The sequence below is a fragment of the Euwallacea similis genome, chromosome 16, assembly GCF_039881205.1.
Source record: "Euwallacea similis isolate ESF13 chromosome 16, ESF131.1, whole genome shotgun sequence".
NCBI lineage: Eukaryota > Metazoa > Arthropoda > Insecta > Coleoptera > Curculionidae > Euwallacea > Euwallacea similis.
In genome coordinates, this window is record NC_089624.1 from 1,599,011 (window position 1) to 1,621,657 (window position 22,647).

The following is a 22,647-nucleotide window of genomic DNA, read 5'->3' on the forward strand; positions in this document are numbered from 1 at the left end:
GAATTATTAGGCCCCCAAAAGTGGCACTTTTCAATGGATACAGAGTGTTCCAAAGTTGAATGTAGATATTTCAGGAAATGATTGTATGGCAAAAAACTTCATATATACAAAGGTCAGGAAATGGGCCCTAAGAAAGTTCAACCTTTTTAAGTTTGAAAAAGGTTAAAAGGTTGAATATGTATCGATATAAACAAAACGGTTTGAGACAGTTGTAGAATTTTCACTTAGAATTTTATGCCGAATTCGAAAATTTAAATGAAGTATAAAAATCTTGTTTAGGGTTATGTTAAACAGGGCCAGTTTAGGGTATTTTTAGCCCTAACATTTTTGTTTGCAACTTTTCCTGCAATTTGTCCATAGAAGATCCCAGAATTTATTGGAGCTTAATTTTTTTTTACTTTTTACTCAAATTTAATAATTAGCACTATACTTCTGATACCGCATCTCTGCACCATTCGGAATGCCACCGACATAATTTAATCAATGAGTAGTGGGCCAATTATACTTAAAGTGTACATATTCGTGAACTAAATTACGAGCATATACTTTATACATTATGTATAACGATAATAATCGATGGTCATTGTTGAAAATTATGCTTAATTGATATTCCTATATTAAGGCCTTACATGTAAGTGTTCGAGACTCGTCGTTCGTTCATAGTAGTTAAGCTATAATATAGAATTTCATACCAATTTATATTGTGGTTTTTGATTGGCCAGAATACGACGTACAGCATTGCGGATGATAGTCAATAGTCACTAGTCACAAACGAGCATAACGTAAATATATGATACTTATTATTGTGACTTCTGCACTTTCGTATCGACCACAGCAAGCTGGATTGCTGGAGATAAATCAAAAGCAAGTGACCATAGAAATCATCGGCTTGTTATAATTATAAACGTTAAGACTATTTTTATTACACAGATACCTGGTGTCTGTACATATAGACTGTCATTTTTATATGTTGCGAACATATGATTAATAAACCTTTATCGAATTTCGGTGTTTTTGTTTAGCGAAGGAAAACAGAGTGGTTGTCAGAGGTCCGCTTCGGCTCTTGCATCTCGGAAGAAAATTTCGTTTCATCATAGATATTATAAATAAGAAAAAAATCGGGGAATCTGAAATTTGATTCAAAAGTAACACAAAGGGTAGAAATATGAAATTGTGGAGTGCCACCGCTGATCTTTAGTTACATTTAAAATAAATAAAAGGATGGAAAAGCAAAGTTATTGTAAACACGATAATTGGATAGGTGGGATGAAAATTCGTAATCCACCTTGAAAAACACCTGACGCGAGGATTTCGAGCACGTAGATAGCTGTAACTAGTTACATACCTAGCGATTTTACGGGAATAAAGCAAAAAAAACTCTATAGCTTTATTGAGTTCCAGATATTGAAAAACACGAAAACTGTTATGAAGACGAAGGAAAAAGAAATTTTCTATATTATTTGAGAAAATGTATTCAAGTGAAAATGAGTAAGTGGTAAATTATAAGGAACTCTGTACTAATTCTGTATTTAAATTTAACAGCCTTCCGAACCACCTCACTAATACATTAATAATTTCAGAGATCTAGGTCAGAATTATTTACTTCTCAGTTATTTTGGCTAGACCGACTTGGATTAAATTCAGCTTCAATTTTCTTAGGCACTTGATTCACAGTAGACATTCTCTGACTCGCCCTTTTGTAGGCTGGATTTTGGAAGTGACTAGTCCCCGGTTTATACAGGGGGTTTTCTCCCTTGCTCCATGTGGTTTTGTCTCGTTCTCTCAGAAATCGAGCGTACTCGTTTTTATCGTGGACTGTAGTCACTATTTTCCATATGATCAGAGTTATTATGCCCACTAGCAGGATTGAAGCAATCACTCCTAAGATGTACACTGAAAGATTTAAGTGATGATAATAATGATTAGATATACTTCTATGACGATAAGATTGATAAATAATGGAAGAAGTTACCTAGGTACTGTGGTAAATATGGGCAAATTTTGTTCTCCTCAGCCACTAGAACTAGATTGTCGTGTTCGTCGTAACTATATTCGAACTGTATAGTACAGTCTCCCTCTACTAAGACTCTGCATTTCTGTCCTTTGTTGGACGTTTCATCTAGTTTTTTAATTATTTGAGTTTTGAAAATGGTGCAGTTGTCCGCGCACACCGCGGAGTTTGCTAATGGGCCTGATTGATATGCCTGACATTCTACGCAATCCTTCAGCTCATCACATCTAATTACATAAGAAAAATAAAAATTTTTTGGAACCACGCCTGACACACAAGTTGAAGATTTTCCGAGTTTGTGATTGTGGGAAAAATGGGAGTGGGCACTAATCTTAATTAAAACTGTTTGGGAATAATCATTCGAATAACAGTTTACTTTTGACTAATAGCCTTTTCTATTAGTAAAACTAACTTTGCATGAGATTTGCACTCAACACTGGAGAAGAGTGGGTTTGACGCAAACGAGATTCCAATTTTCATCACACGTGTGAAAGTTAAAAAATGTAAATTGAACACAGGATTCATATTTTCAGGGGAAAATGATCAGTGGCGCGACATAAGAATTTTTTTTTAAGTTCAGCTGAATCTACTCTGTTATAACTTTGTTGCAGTTAATAGAATAGTATGCAATTTCGCAGCACACTTCTTACCTTTGTTCAGGGCAATTTATGCATCGTTCGCAGTATTTTCCCGAATACCTCTTATCCCCCTCAGTGTTGCACTGGCAATGTCCACAAACGCAATTGCCGTGTCCAGAACACAATTCGTTAGTTTTGGAGGTCATACATTGACTTTGGTCCGTACTGCAGTCACATCCCGGACCGGTCCATCCTAAGGAAAGCTCCATTCTAGCATGCAAATTAATTTTTTTTCCCTTACCATTATTGCATCTGCAAGTTCCGCAGTCGCAAGTTCCTCTTCCGGAACATTTTTGGAGACAACTGAAATTGTCACATTCGCAATATTTTCCATAGATCAGTCCGCTAAAGTCAGGCACAACTTTGCAGTGGCAGTTGCCACATATGCACTTTCCTTGTCCTGTAAATTTAATAATAACGTGTGGACGTCGCTGGCGTGTGCGAATGGTTAAGAAATTTGAATTTGAATTGAGGAAAAAAACATTTGGTTTTGGAAGAAAGATCCGATGTCTACCTGAACAAATTTCGCCTTTTCCTCCTGGTTTGATACATAGACTGGGATCTTCCCCTTTGCTATCTTTCCAGTCACATTGACAATTGGCTCCAAATCTCCCTTCTTGGCAACGACAAATTCCGCATTCCAAATCGCCTTGCAAGCTACAATTCGCGTCTCTTTGCTTCTTATTTGCGGCGCACGCACAGTCACATAACACTTCTAGGTCAATAACCAACTTATCTTTGAGTCCCTCAGGTTTAATTGTAATAGTTCTCCTGTTTAGATTTGCTGCAATGATTGTAATGAAATGGTGTTTAGTTGCGGGAAAGTTCGAAATATTTACCATCCTCGCTACACGTTAGTGGTTTTATGCTGGCTCTGAAGTTTATGGTTTGCCCAGGTTTCACATTAGTGCATCCCCCAGGAATGGCACTTGCGCAACTCGCTGCTATGCTTACGTCTACTTCATTTTTATTAGCATCTGAAGTTATTCTTACTGAGTCCCTGATTTCCTGAAACATGAATAAGTTGGCGTTGTTATTCAGGATACAGCGTATCCAAGATAAGGATGACTAGCATGGGGTTTGTTTAAATTTCCACACGTAAAATTCGGCGTACTTACATCATAAATATCCGAAATAAACTTGACGACATTATCAGATTTTTCGTCAAGGGTGCCAGTTTTAGAGTTCTCAATGACCGTGGATAATGCCTGATAGAAGGTCTTTGAGGAAGCTGATTGTCTTGCCTTAGAGTCTGTTGAGGTGTTTAATACTATGGCGAAGATTAAATTAATGTTATTCTCGCGAGCCACATAGTTAATTTGTGAAACTGATGGATAGTCGTATATTAGCCCTAAAACAATAATTCAAAAATTAATTTGTAATAATTTTCCAAAAAATCATTTCGGTCACCTATTAGTCTGACAACGATTCAATACCTCACAAACCTTAAGAGTTGTCAAATACGAAAGTTTATAAACAGTTTTTAAGCTGGACCACTAGAAATTACTATTCGTCAAATTCACTTACCATGAGTGTACTCATGATTCTTCATATGACAAGTCGCATCATTCGGTTCCACCACCCCTCCCAATTTCCCATCTCCAGCCACATGGGATTCTGCATCTGTAGACATTACCAAAAGATGTCTAGCATTAGGGCGCCAACTGAAAGAGCAAATTGAATATTATTTCAATTAAGAAAACAGTAACGTTTTTTTTAATAATATTTTATTGATGTGACAGAAATCACTTATGGATTTGTTGTAGGAATCCGCATAACTTGCAAGACGTAGGCCCTGCCTTCAAATTTTAGTAGCAGCTGGTTCAACAGAGTTACAAAGTGCTTCAACATCACGTATTTTGTTGGTGTACACCATGATCCTCATAACACCTCGTAAATAAAAACGAAGAGGTTTCAGATCGGGTGACCGAGGTGGCCATAGAATGGACCACCACGATTAACACATTGATTTTTGAAAGGGACCATTCAAAAAACGATTTAAGTGAGGGAGTGCTCAACCTTGTAAGAACTACATTTGCTGACGTACATCTAAAGGGATATATTCTAAGAGTTCTTTCGTAAAAATAAATTACACCTGGTTAATCGATTTGGCAGCACAAAGAGACCAATAAGTTGTCCGTTTACCAATGCGACCCGGGTAAAATTTTGTGAAATAGGTGTGCCTCCTCAACAATAACGAGGAATAAGTACATAATTAAAATTCTATTTAGATTTTCTGTGGCGTAGCTTGTACATGCGTCCAGTAAAACTTACCCTATTTCCTCTTTACACACAATGGCTTGCATAACAGCATCCAGGCCTCCTTCAGGAGTATCTAAATTTCCAGAGACTTGAGTATTTTTGACTCCATTAGAAAATAATCTGGAATCATTGATTAAAGACAAATGATTCTTGAAGCTGTACGGAGGAGCACATCGCCTGCAAGGCTCTTTAAGTCTGCGGTGTAGAGAATGTTAAATGGAATATAGTAAATTAGTAAATGGCAACTTGCTTCTCGGGATGTGTATTAACGAAGGGTAAAGTGAGCTTATCTACAAAACTTCCGAATCCGATAAGAAAATCTGTTGTTTTACGTCGCATTTCTTCTACGAGTTTTCCTCCTAGGGTAGCTAATTTGTCTTTAGACGCCAACATTGAATTGGAAAGGTCCATTATATAATATAAGTCTATATAAAACACGTATTTATAGGTGGGATATTTTGAACATGTATAATTCAAGTGACGCAAAGATTAGAAAGGAAATGAAGAAGTTTTTTGGCTCTGAAAGAGCATAAAATCTGTTGAAAATTCTACGTGAGGTAACAATGCCAGCGGTAAGCTTCTTTTAGTGCTTTATGCAAAATCTCTGAATCGATTCCATATCAAACTAAATTACTATAATTAGGATAGAGGTACTTAATGGGGGGCAATGAAGATATATTAACTAAATTATTTTCAATGCTCCTAATACAATTGCAAACCAGCATTTATTCACATCATTTGCATTGAAAAAGCTCGTCGTTGATGTTTTTGGCGAAACACAAAGGAAGCTATTCAATTTCCTAAAGTCTGAAAACGTCTTCATTTCCATTATACATAAAGCAATAAAAACCAAAACCACTGAAATTTAAATTCTGTGTGCATATCACAGACGTTGTACTTACTTACCTACTGGATAATTCGCACTCTGTCTGTATTGAAAATTGATCTCATATCGTTGGTTTTTCCTCAGTTGAAGTCGAATTCTTTGAGGACTAATTTGTTCAGATTCCGTTAGTTGGTTCGCATCTATTATTTTAAAACCACCTTTAGGATCTTCAGTGTCTTCACTGTCGCATGAACTCAGCTCGGATCGGCTTAAGCAATGTGACGTCCCCGATTTCTACAAATGTTTGCGTTAATACAGAGCGTCCAAAATCGAATGGCTAAAGTGTTTCATACCTTGTTTTTAAACAGTTCGGATTAGCTTCATTGGAAACTTACCAGCAACTTTAAATTTCGGATGAACAATTAATGAAAATAACAGGCCACTTGCCGCACTTTGCACACTAACAGGCATGTGCAAAGTGTATTTTTCATGCGCTAATTGACGGAGCACTTTTTCATGGTTTTTTTTTGTACTTTTAGGAAGTACGTTTGTTGCAATCGGAAGAAACTACAACTTACCGGTGAACTACACCAAAAGCAATGGAGCTCTTGTATGCACTTATCGCACGTATCCTTCGATTCGCAATCCTGAGCTTGGCTGATTTTTAATATCCAAAGGGAGATCACCAGACAGGAAGCGTAGAATTTCATTTTGAGCCAATCGTTCATGAAACACTAATGTTTAGAGGGTCATATCGTAGTGTTCTAAAGCTATTTCACTTTCACTCTTATTTATACATTGACTTATACACACACACTGTTCGCTTGAGACAATAACGCCGGAAGAATGTATGATACACGTCTGGGTTTTTAAAATATATTCACATCGCGCATTATTGTTTGAAGCGGAAATTATTACGTTGATAAGAAACCACTACTCGTTAAGTCTTATGATTCACTTATTTATTAGTTATCCGTTTCTTTCCTTGTTTTATACATTTATTACAATTAAATGAAATCTTGACCATCGACTCCACTAGGCATAAGCAACTATGGTTATATTATGCCTCTGCTTTGAGCAAATTCCTTAAGTTCGTACCTTAGGTAAGTACCTATAATGCTGGTAATAAGTTTTTAATTACTGCTAAGTGAGGCGAGAACGGAAATTCAATAAGTAGATATGAGTCATTGGAAAAATCTATAGGTGGTTCTTATAATGTTATCGGATACTCATGGGTTATACGGGGGGTCTGCGCTTAGGTCACTAATTCGGTAGATAAGGTACGAAGTTAAAATGAAAATATTTGATATATTTTTATTGTCAACATAACGATTCCTTAATTAGCGTGTGCAAAGTTCACTTTCCACACACATATGACTGTGCATCCAAGAGTTTGTAATCTACCATTCAGATTGTGTTATTAGGGTGTTCCTATTTATTTTCAAGCAGTAGTAAAACTTTTGCTCTTAACATGTCTGAAAACTTATTTGCTACATTTAAGCGAGTGCGACAATATGTGTTTTACTTTCTCACGAGAGGAGACTTTTGAAGACACCCGATATGGTCTTCTTGTGACCAGATAGTGTGGAATTTACTCTAGGCATTCTCTTCTACGCCTCATTCGGCCTTACGTTGCCCCGATGGGTCGTAGACAAGAACCACCCTGGGCACCTACCCATCAAAACGCCTGAGCTTTTACCGCACAGCTTTACTTCGGTATGCTCCATTACCATGTATACTTCTCTTTGCCCGTTTCGCTAGTTCAAGAAAATCTCCGAAAATGTTTTTAAGGTTTCGTGAAAAAAGTTCTAAAAAGTCTCTGGGATGTAAATAAAAAATGACCTTTTTGAACAAACTCTAGGAATATTACTTTATTTACAACAAATACTTTATGTAACTGCCGTTCGCGTTGGCTGAAAAATCAAGCTTGGTGCAATGCAGATCTCACCATGTGGCTAAAGGCGGACCTTCAATCTCAAAAGCTCTGCCCCAAAATTTATCTATAGTATGATACAGATGCGCATAGACCCCAGAAAGAGAGTGATTTTCGTCGGGATAACTCTAAAAATTAATATATTCAATAGTATGCTTTGACTTTTTCGCATAATACGTGCCTGCTGATAGAAAGATATATCGGCTTCTTCCAAGGCCTTAATGAGCATTAGGGCATTTTGATAATGGACATTATCGTCAGCGTTTCCATGGATTATGTAATACAACCTATCCCTAAGAGCTTCAACGTTTCTCGTGGTATCAGTATTGTTGTAGCCAAGCAAGTTGTCTTCAAGTGATGGCAATCCCATATACCTTTCCGTGTAAATAGTATCTGAAAATTTGAACTATTCATTCACAATATGTGATTATAGTGCGGTCTCCAACCGTAATAAATAAAACTAGTAACTGGCGCAACGGCTAGAGCAAATTTGAATATTTTTTCTTGATCTTTTATTAAAACCCACGTCGAGGCGAAACCTCCATAACTCCATCCCCAAATTCCAGTTCTGTCTCTGTCTATGAAAGGATAGTTGTCTTGCAGATATCTGCAAAAAATTGTTAATGAGGAAGATAGAGGTGGTGGATATGTTGAATTTAATATATTTCTTGAGTTCAGTTTTAGTCTGGTGCTGATCTAGGGAGCACGTGGGAACACGGCTCGCTCGGAAGGTCATGCAAACAAAACGTAAAAGAACGGAGAAAGGTTTTTGCTTGAATATGACGATATTAAAACTTGTCAAAAATATAGGGATGTGCTTGAACCTCTAGCAATTATAAAAAATATTAATCTGGGAATTATTTAACGGGGTTTTCCTACAATGGCATGGGTTGTCAAACCAATGCGATCATCAAAAATTTCTGTTCTTTAAATGTTGTTCAAATTACTAGTCAAGATAAGTTTCAAATTTTCGCCCACAAACTATTAATAAACCTTACTTGGTTACTTCAATTTGGTCTTCGATTTCCACCGTTCCCATCTTCCTATAAATTTGGAACATCTTGTTTTGTCCATCTCTTCCAGAGCCCCTCGCGTCTATGTATATATAAATATAACTTCTATTCGTAACGAAGTAGTTCATAACACCGCTTGAGAAGGCGTCATTTATTTGATTGGAATTTGGTCCAGCATACCTAATAACAATTACAAAAGAGTCACTTAACTTAAGCTTGGAAGAATGAGTTGAGGGAACTTACACGTTAACTACTGTCGGATACTTCTTAGTATTATCAAAATTTGGAGGCAAAGACAGCCGAACTCTGGCAGTAAAGTTACTGCTCAATGGCACCTTTAGGTCCATTTGAGAATGTCTCAATTTTGCCTCTAATCTCTTCCTGACTACCAAATTTTCGTTCCAAATATAAACATCCGATTCCTGGAGATTTATTCGATTATTTATTTTCTTTTTTTTTTCTGTTTCCTGAAAAGATTGTAACTTACATTTTTGAGATTCTGCAGGACTACATAATAGGGATCGGGCCCTTGACACGTTTTGACGAAATAAGTAAATGGAGAGTTGAAAGATGCCCCCGCATATTTGCAAGTCTCATTATAGACTTTAAAATCACAAGTCAGACAGGTATCTTCGAGGGTCTCAGTATTGACTACAGAAACTTGTTGTTGCGATGGAGTATCGTTTACTGAGCCTGCATAATATCTGAAAGCCAAACATTTCAGTTTGAATGGAAGATTTAAGCAGGCTGGCCTACATTAAATAATTTTCTTCATCCCATCCATAGATAGATGTAACCACCCGGTTTCCAAAAGTAAGTCTTTTAGGTGTGTTTGTGCTGATCTCCGTTATTACCAAGTGGTTAAAGTAGTCGTCTCCTTCAGGCTGTGCCAGAATTTGAAGTCTCATGGTGCTATTTTCGTTATAAGTTGGAATAACTGGGGACAACCAACCTTTAGTTTGTTGATAAGACACTTCCTGTAATAATAAATAATTAAAATACTAGTCAACTAGTAAATAAATAAAAACTAATTAACATCGTAATAGCACACATTTATTGTACTGGATTACCGCACTCATTTGTTTATTGAAACTTTACCGCACGCGAAACAAGGCGACATGCGTAGTTCTCAAAAATGTTTGTGGGTAGTTAAGCAATTGGCTTTGACATGCGTGGTGCAAAACTTTTTAGCGACGTAAGTATTTACCCCACGCTGATATTTAATTGAAGATAACAAAATTAACTCACATGTGCTCTGGAGGAAAAATATTCTACTTGATGTGCGCGAAAGTATCTTTACCGCATTTACTTCCTAATTGAACTCCGTCACGTGTAGTTCGTTCAACTAAAAGCAGCTGGCGGTGTCATACCGCACGCTGATTCGTCAGGTTTTGACAGGTAGATAACCATTACCGCATGCAAAATAAAGAAGCAGTGCCGAAGTGGCAGTGTCTTGTAGTTTCAGGGGTCCTAATGGCCACCTGCATTTTAGGGCACCATACAGGGTGTTCCAAAATCTTCTCTCAATATAGAGATCTGGAGAGTTATTAGGACTACACAGGCAAATAAATGGATGTAAGGTTGCGCCTTGATAAGATGACTAAGTACCATGTATGTTATTGTTTTAATAGCTAGTCTAAACTAACCTCTTCACAGTTCCCTTCCAAATTGCACCTAATAATAATTGATTCATTCTGGACCCTGTTCGAAGATATCATCACCAATTCTGAGTCAGATGTCCATTTGATATCAAACAAAACATAGTCATTATTTTCTTCAGTGTCGTGTATTGAGTCGATGAGTTTAAGTTTGTTCCGTACATCAGTTTCAATGTTATACACATACGTCTCTACTATTGGGTTCTTCTGTCCAACCTAAAAAATATAATTATTATGTTGATGCAACATTGACCACAATCCAATGAGTGCAAAAATATTAAATACCTTTGGATACTTAATCTCCCTGAAAACGGGATATTGATCTTCCAAGTCCCCAGGCGTTCCATAAACGTAATAAAAAAAATCTTTTACATCCGTGTCATTGAACTTGGCATAGGCCAAGTTCTTGCCATCCGGGGAGAACCATAATGCTGAACCACTTCCCAGAACTTCCTCTGTTGGAGGAGATTTCTTAGGTATAGCAAAAAATCGCTGTTTCATATACAGACCTTCATAGACCCAATCAGGAACACCGTTATAAATTATACCATCGATGCCATCATTCGTGATGGCTGTGGGATTTTCGGTATCTAAGACGCTGGATAGATAGTAAATGTTGTTTAAATAAACGTAAGCAAATCCATGGCCCACAGGGTCGAAGGTTGCCAGCTGGACTGCTGTTTTATTATTTATGTTATAGTGTTTTCTAAAAGTCCATTATTCATGTAAATATTAACCTCCATGAAAATCATCTTAATTTATTTTTAGTCACATATAAGTTTTATTGTAGTCGTAAAATACCTATGTACATAGTCCAAAACGAAATTAAAAATGACATTTTACAGGAACGATACAGTTAGGCGACACGAATCGCATTACGTTTCTCATTAAGTACACAGAGTGTATCAAAAAATGTAGGCTGGCTATACATAGCGGGTTTCTACGTCTAAAAATAAGAAAAAAATTATATGAACATGGACCCGAAAGTGCTTCCGAACAGAAATACAACCCTTTAAAGATGGCGATCAAAAAGTGGTTTTTATTTAATATCACTGGAATTACTCTGCGCAAAGTTTTCAACTTTGGTACAATATTTACTAGTGTTAGTACCTAGTTTTAGCAATGAGTCGCAATTTTCTATCATGTTTAGAACCGGAGCTGAGGGAGGGCCGCTCTGGATTTTACTTCTAACTCTTTCCACTGACTTTTTCACATTTTTTGTTACGGAACATGACTTTTTAACGGTTTCTACGTAGAAAACATACTCTTGTTTCAAAGCTTTTAGATGCATCGCTTTCGAGAAAAATTGAGTTGAATATTCTGTGTAGTACTGCACATCACCGTAGTTATGAAAAATTAATCAAAAGCGCCCCTCCCTAAGCTCCGCTCCTGAACATGATAGAAAATTGCGATTAATTGCTAGAAGTAGGTACTAGCACTAGTAAATATTGTACCAAAATTAAAAACTCTGCCCAAAGTAATTCCACTGATATTAAATAAAAACCACTTTTTGGTTGCCATCTTTAAAGGGCTCTATTTCCGTTAGATAGCATTTCCAGGTCCCTGTTGATATCATTTTTTTTCTTATTTTTAGACGTAGAAACCCGCTATGTATAGTCAACGCACATTTTTTGATACACCCTGTATAATAAGTAACAATATAATAAATTTGCTTACTTCTCAGCGATATCATAAACTGCGTACAAGGCTGTGGTTGAATGCCTAAAGACCTAGAAGTAGATGAAGTGTTATTTCTTGTTGGAACTTAAGCTTTGGGAACAATTACTTACGGAAGATACATTGTATCTGATAAGGACGTAAGTTTGGTCTGGTGATAATGTTATGGACGCTCCCAAATATTCCGACTAAAAAAATCGTGAGGAGGATATATTTATTTGAGGTGTTGTTTCGTTTTGTTAGTACGAAATACTATTCAGAGGTTGCATGACAAAATATACTAATTATTCACATTTTGTGTGGGTCAGGCATTTGAAGATAACAAAACAGGAAAGTAATTTTTTTTAAATTTTCCAAACCCGGATTAAAAAGTTATCTTCTCAAACATACTCCAGAATATTTTTAAATTATGTTTTGCTTCCCTCCTTTCCAATCCTGAAATGTCTAACGCACATAAATAATTAACTCAAGAATTTGAAACTCTGAGAAATATGATATTTCAAAATTTGTGCCAAATTCACATAAAACGCCTTGTATATTAGTAACAACTGGATTCCGAACATTTATAATAGTGATTAGGTCGTGTCGTTCTAGGCAAAACGTATTACCCTTATTAGTATGCACATTTCATCATGTAACACTCTGTATGTGCAAACTGACCAAAAACGATCCGTCCAAAAAAATTTCCTCCGTTTTTTTGGAAACATCAAATTTGTAGTAATTGCCATCTGTTTTTCTGTATAAAAGCTCGTTACCTAAAATATAATACGAAGTTATAGATGGTATATGTCGTCTAATATACTAAGTCGACCACAAAAAGTTAAAGTATAATTTTTGAACCATAAGAAATTTCCTTACCTCAAATTTAAAGTTGTCTGTTTAAAAATTTCTTAAGTGAAATGGTTGATATTTATATTGTTACGAAGAGAGCAAACCCCCGGCGAACACTCTGCCCTCATTGGTTGGTGATCAATAATTTATTGTTGCGCAAACCGCCCAAGAAATTTTAAGAATAATTCGGCTATTTATCTTTTGGGAATGGGCATACAGGATGTCTTGAAAGTAAACTTTCATATATTAAACATGTCATCTAAATCGAGAAATGATACCAGTTCTTATGTTATTATATGTTATTAAAATTTTTATGCAACGTCAATTTGGCTAGTCATTTGATTCTACGCCACTGGAGCCCTTCAATTCCCTACGACCCTTAAAGTAAATAAGATATTTACTCCAAATTTAGGGTCCTAATATAATACCTTAATAATTAATATTGTCCGTTTAAACAGAGATTGTTTTAATACTTTATACATTTTCTTACCGCTCAGCCAAGTGCCATTAAAAGAAGACGCAGAGAATGTTCCTAAAAAGTATTCTTCCAGAGTAAATGCAGTTTTACCATCATCATCCCTTGTTAAGTGATTTGACTCTATGCTTACCGCCTTTGCGTTAATTATTTGTATCCACAGATTGAAGAGAAATAAGAACGAAACCTGCAATATTTTTCAATTATTTATCAGTACAATATTGAGCAAATAGTTAAATTAATTTCATTTTAGTTAACAAGGTAGAATTTAATGGCATCTGGATTGACCAACAATACACTCTCAATTCCCGCACATATGAATGATAAGATAGTTAAAGAGAGGGTGTCGCTAAAAGATACTACAATCAAAAATAAGACAAAAAGTTCATATATTTAAGGTCCTCAAGTGCTTCGTTTCCGAAATAGAGAGGATTAAAATTATAAATTTGTTTAAATGTTCTCTTTATTTTTATGAGATATTTAACTCAAATTGAGGACGTAGTTAACATTTTAGGGCCTACATCGTTAGATATGTCAACTGACTGCAAGAATCTACAAGGTGGTATTTTTTTGGGGCAATTCCTATTTGTAGGAGCAGGAGCCTTTAAAATTACCCTTCTTCAAATGAAGAATGGTATCGATTGGAGAATTATTCAATAGATCACACTGGATTTGAACCTGAAAGATAAGTTCCAACACTCTTAATATACAGGTGCCCTTTTGTGTGTGAAAACGGTCGGTGAAGGTGAGGCGGAGCAAAACATTAAACATAAAAAATTAATGAAAAGCCTCACACTGCAATAAAAAGTAAAAACCGTAACAGCTACCCCCCTTTTTCATAAACAGGATATCCCACAAATAATCCAACTAAATAATAGACAATTATATTTGGCGTTTTGTTTAAAATATGAGAAGGCGGTAGCCGTCGCGATTCTTTTTGGGACACTCTGTGCTAATCTCGAGGATACCTCGATTTTAAAGCTTATGAGATATCGTAAAACTTTTATGTTTAACATTTTGCTCGCTCTCGTATGGTTTTTATAGTAATCGACGGTTTATATACATAAAAGCGGTTATGTATTATGATTATCGTCGTTTTTTAACTATATCGTGAATAAAGGGTTTAACCAACATACCTCAAATCCATCTAAAGGCGTTAAGGATAATGGCAGATTCAATTAAGCATCATGATCGCTTGACATAAAATTCCTAAATCTTTTTAAATATTTTATGATACGGTGCGATACTTGAAACATGCAAGTCACTAATTATTAGAACGAAGTGCTAAAAAATTGACGCTGAAGCATTAGCTGCTGCACAAGCAGCTAATGCTGCTAATGCTGCTAAATGAATTTTTTAGTAAATTTTGAAAAATTAGAGAGACTCGATAGACTTCCATTTTAAAATTATATAAATTTGTGATGACAAAATAATACTCACAATTTTAAAGAGAAGTAGTGAACAACTCATGTCGACTCTGATAGATTTTGATTCCCAAATATAAGCAGTTCACCAAAACTATAACGAACAATTCACTTTACATAAGACAAAGATCGAAGGATGTCGCACAAAACAACACTTCATATCGAATTTTGCCGGAATAATGAAACTTTATAGGGTTAAACAACAATAATTGATAAGAATAAATTCAAATGTACGACAAATCTCGCTTACGTTATCTGCATTCTTCGGCAGTGAATTATGATAAGATCTGTGAGAATTAAGAATACCATTAGTACTTTATGACAGGATAGAAAATTAGGAACATAAACGGATTTTGGGGCAAAAAAGAAATTGATTTATCGATCAAATATTATCATCAAATTGTCTTTCACTAAGATAAAGGATTGCTTATCAAGGTATAAATCATAATTACGCCAAAACACGAGTATTTATTTCAATATACGGCATTCTGATAAGCAGGAGATTAGTACTCTTAATGACACAAATTCCAGATACAAGACCCGAATTACACAGGGAACTAAAAAATTGTGTTAAAACGAGTACATGGTCAATACCAAAGTAGTTTGTATGGTGCAATAATTATTTTATTAATCACAGGTAATATTTTCTAGCTGTTCAAATGAGTTGCACAATAATGCTACAATAAATATTCTAATTGAGACATTAATAATCGACCCATTAATTACGTGCTCTAGTTGATCCAGTTGAGTTTGAGAAAGGGAAGTGGCTGAATATAATTACCTCACAGGGAAATGAATGGTAACTATGTGAAAAGCTGAGAGAAAAAGGACTAAGAAAAACGGTTATAAAAATGTACGTATTTATAATTGATTATTACATTTTTCGTTCATTTTATTCGTCAGACTAAAACAATGACCAGCTGAAAATAAATAATAACTCAATTATAGATGCCAAAATGTTAAATAAAATCAATAGTGGTATTCGAAAACACATCTACATGCGATTGATCCTCTTCAACTGAAATACGCTTAAAAGAAAACAGTTTTCCAAACGTTCATTTTGCTCGTCGCTTATTTAGGAAAAATGCGCAATTGTTTTAATATCTGATATAATGGATTTGTTGAAACTCTGTGAAATGTGATTTTTCTCTCTATATTCTATTCGTTTTGTTCCGACCGGTTATCATTAATTTAATAAAAAATAAAATTGAATTTGAGTAGTTACGTTAGATACGTGGAAAGCAACCACACACTGTAGAAGTGCATTTTTAACGTTTTTGCGTGCATAAATGACAATACGAACAGAATAGTAGGTATTATTAAGAAGTATTATTAAAAACGACAAAAAACGTTTGAAAAAAAGGTAGAATGTACGACTTTAAAACCATTTCTAAAAAAGCTAAACGCCTTGATCAGTACCTAATATCGATAATGTGGTATTGATTCGGTCAATTGAGAAAATATCGCTCAACATAAATTTCTTCTTTTCCAGTGTATGCCTGACACATACACCTAACATATAAACATGCTGAACTCATTTCTAGCGCATGCATAAACCGCTGTAATCTCACTGCATTTATTCAGCATGGAATAATGAATAAAATTGTCAAGCGGAATGCATTTTAACTTAAACAGTTGGAATAAGGTGGATTTTTTCGAAAATGTGGTATACGATTTATTTATTATTATATCGTATTTATCGATCTTACCAAGATATAGAAAAGAATACGTTCCAGTTGTAAATTTGATTTTTCACCACATTAACTACACTGCCACCACAGTAACTACAGTGCCCCCACAGTAACCTCAGTGCCATCACAGTAACTACAGTGTCACCACAGTAACCACATTGCCACCATAGTAACTATACTGCCATCACAGTAACTATAGTCCCACCACAGTAACCTCAGTGCCACTACAGTAACTACAGTGTCACGACAGTAACCACATTGCCACCACAGTGACTACACTGCCACCACAACAACCACAGTGCCACCATAGCAACTACAATGCCACCACAGTAAATTTCGATGACGAATCTGATTGAAACTTACTTGCAACTTAAGTATGACTGAAGTGCAAATATGCAGAAAATAAACGCGTGTCTATGAGCATTGGAAGGGACCCGAACTTATACTTTATTATCAATCATAAAATTTTCATTTCAACCGTTTTTGACCTACTTTCATATTTATCTTTTGCCTACTTACTGCATAACCAATAATAAAACGCCAGTTGTTGCTCTGCAGGGCCGAGATATAAAATCTAAACAGGGCTGTAGTCCAGAGGGGTGAAAGAGTTATCGATAATTTTGCACGTTATTTTTTTTTTAATTCCTGGATACCTTAAATTCTATTAAAAACTTTTTTTTGCATTTACAATTGCATTCGAACATACTGCTGTTCAGTGTTCTAAATACTTAAATACCTGCCATTTCAATTACATAAAATAAATAGAACAACATTGTTTTGATGGCTTCGTGCGTTGCCAATCACCTAATTACCTATTGATGTATTCCAACAGATATGGAAGCAACAGGGAGCAATCATGATGAAATCATGAAATTGAGGCAATTTCAGAACCTAATTATTAGATCCAAATACCTACACGCCAAAAGAATAAATTGCAATATTTGTGTTCCACATTTAAATGGGATCTAAAATTGATGCATTCCATTTAAATGCTACGTCTATGAACTGGAAATTGGATTTTAATGAAATTGAATGTAAATTAATTGGGAAAAGACTATTTACATAGAAATTGGGAAGCATTCAGAGTTCAGATGCTTATTATACAAGACTAATATCCCTTGTAATTCCTTTTGACTTTAAAATCGAACCGAATTTTAACACACGACTAATATTTTGATACTAATAAAATCTGCCTAAAGTATCGCTCCCAGGAATCTAAATTATTTTTTCTATTTTCGTTCAACCAATATGCAAATTGTTGCGTTACTGGTGGGACATACAATAGAGGCTCTAAAAATAAATCTCCGAAAGAAATCTTTTTTCCAGGTTAAATGTGCCTATTCATCACTCAACAATAAACACAATGAAAATTAACTTATAAATAACTCAATTGACTCGCCTTTAATTTTGAGGTGTGGAAAGAGGTTGTTTGTCGTGATTTCCATGATCGCGTGCCAATGGCATCGAAGTGATGGATTGACCTTTTTATTTTGGTAACTTTTCAATATATCAGAGAATCACTAAACTTTCGATCTGCAGCGCCGATACGAATTTTTGCCACCTTGTATACTCGAAACTATTTTCAAATTCTATTTGGATATTCTGGAAAACTTGGCTTTTAGTGGATCTACATTCCATAATAAAACGTTTTTTCATGGTAAAAAGGTTTTTTTAATGACCCGAGCTGCGTTTGGAATACAACAATTTTCAAACGACCCACTCAGAGGCGAGGGCCTTTTCACACTGCATATTTCGTAATTAATGGTGATACAAAACCAAATTTAAATACAGAATAAAATTCAAAATTCATTCAATATGTTAATTTCGGTCAAATTGAATTAAGTTTTGAATTAACTACAAAATCAAAATTAAAAAGATGAGTTTTTGAAATATAAATGACTTTTCCGTGTTCGTGAAAAATGGACTTTTTGAAAAATATTTCACCGAAGACCCAACGATCATTCCAATGAGGCCGCCGGAGTGTGAAAACAGCCAGGAAATTAACTTTTGGAATGAAACACCGAAAAAAAAAAGATGACCTAAGAATTACACATAGCAAAAGTTTCGTCAATATTCCAATATTCCCAAAAGGTCCTCACATTAATTATCCATGGTTAAACATTACCATTCACTTTTCATGGAAAATACGCAATCACATTCAGCCCCAAACTCCTTTCCCGTGCTTCCCGTATTCTAAGGCACTTAATTGGCACCATTCAATAAAATCTCACCACGATGCCGACTCCCTAAACCATCCCGAAGGATAACGGGAGTTGGGATTCCGTTGGAGGGCGCCACAGTAGCAGGATATCTGCTGGCGTCCCGGAGATCCCTGCTGATGCAGTATTCCGTCGGTTTTGGTGCGCCATGCGTCGCGACGCTTCGCCTACGTACGTCATCAATGGATGATGTTGGACTCTGTCTGACCCAAGATAGAGTTTGAAACTTCGCATTATGACATAAACTCACTTGCCGAGAGTTAAAGTTGTATTTGTTTGGCTTAAGTCTGTGTAAATGTGTCACAGTAAATTGGAGACGCTTTCAGTGAATGTACCTGTATTATAGTAAAAGCATCCTTTCTGATGTGGCTTTATTCCTTGAGATAAGGTAAGGGGAGTGAAACTGGGCTTTGATGTAGAAGAGTCGGTTTTATACTCACTAAAGCAGGTGACAGGGATTTGGTTGAGAACTCTTTTAAGTCATGATTTTGAAAAGCTGTGTTTGGGGAAGTGACATGCGTTATGAAAGAATTTCATTAGTGGCCCTTGAGGAATATTTTGGCCAGATTTGGCGTTTTGAGCTGGTATGCGTAATGGGAGGTCCTTCTAATGATTTCGGGATGTTTACGTAAGGTTTATGACCACAGTCAATAGCAGGAAAGAACCAAATACGATTTACACACGGTTTAAATAGGGACACTGGAGCAAGTCAGAGAATAGAATGATGCAATTTCGAGAAAAAATTACAAAATTGATAATTAATTAATTAGCAAAACGTAAAATTATTGTCAAATGTCACATAAAAAAGAAAATCCATACAAGCCTTAGTATACCTTGTCCCACAAAGCAACTCCTAGTCGGACTAGTCCAAGTTGCAAAACAAGGAGTGAAGCTATGAGGTGCTACAGCATACAAGGTGCCCCTTTCTGAGCTCAACTATGAGGGCCTCGGTAACCATAAATGATAGGAGTTTGGTTAAATTAGGGCAAAGTTGCGCAGTTTCGAGTTTAAGAATATGCAATTTTAAAATTTGAAAAGTTCTGATCACTTTGGGTGGTAAAAAATTAGCAAACATATCTCATGAGGTTGTGTGAGGAGTCTTGGAAACATCGTTATTATCGCCCGCTTAAGATTTGCATCATCTAAGTCTTTCATCCAGGGTATACCGAAGGGAGGGTCACGTTTTGTAGTACATCATGGCATTGTTGAAGCAAAATACCCATTTCCTCCACAAATTCACAAATATTTCCCGATAGAGTCATATCAAACAATGGAAACTTAGGTTGGCCGGTATACTCACCAGATCTGCGTCATTAGATTATAGTTTATGGAGAACTACGAAAAACTTCATTTATAAATAATATATATAATATTAATAAATAATCTGTACCTGCCGATATTAAAGAACTGCAAAGTATGACTACATCTTTAAGAACCAATATAGAAATAAGGAACTTTCTAAGATCAATGCAGAATTTTAAAAGACGCATAGAGCTATGCTTGGATTCTATGGCGCAATACCTTATTGTGATATTCCCATGATATTAAATTATTTTGCGATATAAATAAGAAGAATTTATAACTGACCACAAGTTCAGTAGTCAGAAATAAACACTGTATACTATTTTCATCTCGTCTTTCAATGTGTCACCGAAAAATTTTGGCAATAAAACTGCTTATTTTTAAAACTGTATTTCTTCTAACGGGTGATCATTGAAAAAACTTGAAAACTTAGAATTGAATAGAAGATTTATTTTCTGCAGGAAATAGTTTAAATTTGTAATTTTTGGTGTTTATGCAGAAGTATTTAGGATCAATGTATATGAAGTAAGTAATAAAATTATAATATGAAAATCAGCAAGCAAATCTACTTTACGGCCATTCCACTGATTGAAATTTATTATTACAGATACAACCGCTTAAAAAAAAATAAAATTAAATCAGTCATTTTCGATTAAGAAAAATAAATTGCAAATAGAAATAAGCAACCAACAGAGTAATGAAATATTTATTGAGGTTCAACTGCATAATAGGCAACATGGATTACAGAGAAATGTTATAATTGAATGGTTGGGCCGGCGGAATCTCTCGATTTGAGGCCATCGGACATCTTTGGACACAAAACGGACTGATAGACCTCTGAACAATTCTATAGTAGACACATTAACAATTATTTTAATTTAAATGAGAAACGTTTTATAGGGACCGAGTGGCGCTATTCGGTGGCGTCACTGAACAAATATTTATCATAGAAAGTTCGGTTTCAAAGCTTTGATATGGTCAGATCAAAGCGAAACGCTGATAGAACCCAGAGTGTCCTGTATTCACAATTCCATCATTTATAAGTAAATAAAGTTCTTGCTTTCATTGCTTCTAGCTGGTGTGCGAGACAAGAGGTAAGGGCAGTCGAGCTATCGGTAGCGTATTCGGGCGTTTAGCCAAGTGAGTGTTCTATCATAAATATTTGTTCCCGGATGGCAAGACCAAGTCGTCCATCTGTAGGAGCTTTCATATCATTAAGCAAACGACTTTGAATGCATCTCAATGAAATAATTGGATAATATAATGAAATATCCACGCCCAGCGCGATAAAACCGTACTGCATCAATTATTCTGAGAGTGTTGCATTTCTTCAGGGACAGGACGCATTTATTTGATTATGGCCCAAACAGAAATTTACTATCCATCGAATTGAAAAAAAAACTTTTCCTTCCTTCGATTGGCTAAGGGCGAAACATTGTGGAAAGCGGTAATTTTTCTTCCAGATTAATGGGCCCAGCTAAATTGGCAGACGTAAATTTTGCTAATGAAAATTAGTTTTATAGGTCGTTTCGGGAACTTGGAGGCAGCAAAAGGAACACGGCTACTGGAAGTTGTAACTTGCTACGTCAGTTTCTTATCGTTCGGCTTTTCAATTCGCAAGGAATAAAAACTTGAAATCAGATTCGGGAGTAATAAATAAACGAAATACCTGCAAGGTGATAAACTGAATTCCTCCCCCATATTTTGCTATTACCATCCATTCAGTCAACCGAGTTATATGATTTCTCAATTGATTCTTGTACTGATAGACACTGTATCGAGATATTTCACGAATTTCAGTAAAAGACTACCATAATAGAAAATAGAATCTGGCTGCACATACTTTCCAAAAGTTCGATTTAAACTAGAAGTTATTTCGTTTAGTTTTGGAAAGTTTTTAAGCAGTCGCAGTGTTGCTGGAACGGAAGCACAACAAACAGACATTTCAAGGAGAGAAATAATTTTCAGGCGCTCTTCTCTCCTTTCTCTCGTACGGTTATTAGGACATTGAGGCACCGATCCAGCCTTTGAAACCAGTTTCAACTGGCTTATTAGGGCGTTATGACAATAGTTGCCAGGGTTTCAGATCGAAATAAAAAGCACAGAGGAAACAATTACTTTTTGTTCAGCTTTCAGTATTGTGGTGGATGCATTGGTTATCCGTATTGCCTCCCACGAGAACTTCACACAAAATTTATCATTTTTTCGTCAATATCTTTTGCAAGTTTGAGGCGGATTATTCATTCCTTTTATTATTTTTTAGAAACAACCTCTCACGTCCCAGTAGGGGTTGTTGGAGTGATGGAATTGTCCATTACTCTGAGTTAAAACCGGTTTACCACGAGCTAAATAGTAAGAATGCCAGCAAATTTCGAAACTAAGTATTTGAAAAGTAGCATGTCATTTAGCAACATCCCAACAGTTGCACAACTGTGCAAGGTGTGTGGTAGGGTTGATCGAACAGCAACACCTTCGTAAGCTAAAGCAAATGTAACAGTCCTACACATTGATTCCATTGCGTCTACGCTCGAGGAGGGATGAATGTTCGTGATATTTCCTGTAAATGCTTAAACATTTCTACATAATCCGTTTTCCGGCATACGTGCGTGATTTACATACTCTTGACAAACTCTTTGTTAAACCGGTATGGAATTTTCCGTTTTCTGCAAATGGAAACATCTAGAACA

The 22,647-nt window shown here is 35.7% G+C and overlaps 3 protein-coding genes across 4 annotated transcripts in view; 1 reads left to right on the forward strand and 2 right to left on the reverse strand.

The window, feature by feature from the left end:
* Window positions 1-1,501: 1,501 nt before the first annotated feature.
* On the reverse strand, window positions 1,502-6,649 carry LOC136414006 (integrin beta-PS-like). The gene is made up of 12 exons (XM_066397789.1): window positions 6,316-6,649; window positions 5,818-6,031; window positions 5,162-5,336; window positions 4,924-5,106; window positions 4,177-4,313; window positions 3,768-4,000; window positions 3,489-3,657; window positions 3,164-3,433; window positions 2,891-3,049; window positions 2,662-2,842; window positions 1,973-2,238; window positions 1,502-1,893 (listed from the first exon to the last, which is right to left on the reverse strand). Exons 1-12 carry the CDS (start codon window positions 6,463-6,465, stop codon window positions 1,607-1,609), a joined length of 2,424 nt encoding a protein of 807 aa, XP_066253886.1. The 5' UTR covers window positions 6,466-6,649; the 3' UTR covers window positions 1,502-1,606.
* Window positions 6,650-7,614: 965 nt separating this feature from the next.
* Window positions 7,615-14,980, reverse strand: LOC136413945 (venom dipeptidyl peptidase 4). The gene is made up of 15 exons (XM_066397717.1): window positions 14,765-14,980; window positions 13,340-13,511; window positions 12,679-12,773; window positions 12,132-12,206; window positions 12,019-12,071; window positions 10,851-11,047; window positions 10,627-10,796; window positions 10,330-10,557; window positions 9,440-9,660; window positions 9,171-9,387; window positions 8,927-9,105; window positions 8,669-8,863; window positions 8,117-8,277; window positions 7,852-8,063; window positions 7,615-7,798 (listed from the first exon to the last, which is right to left on the reverse strand). Exons 1-15 carry the CDS (start codon window positions 14,792-14,794, stop codon window positions 7,682-7,684), a joined length of 2,322 nt encoding a protein of 773 aa, XP_066253814.1. The 5' UTR covers window positions 14,795-14,980; the 3' UTR covers window positions 7,615-7,681.
* Window positions 14,981-18,766: 3,786 nt separating this feature from the next.
* The window catches only part of LOC136414111 (dipeptidyl aminopeptidase-like protein 6), a 44,647-nt gene continuing 40,766 nt past the window's right edge, over window positions 18,767-22,647 (forward strand). For both annotated transcript variants that reach the window (XM_066397934.1, XM_066397935.1), the window contains exon 1: window positions 18,767-19,046. The gene's annotated coding sequence lies outside the window, so the exon portion shown is untranslated. The remainder of the gene's footprint in view (window positions 19,047-22,647) is intronic.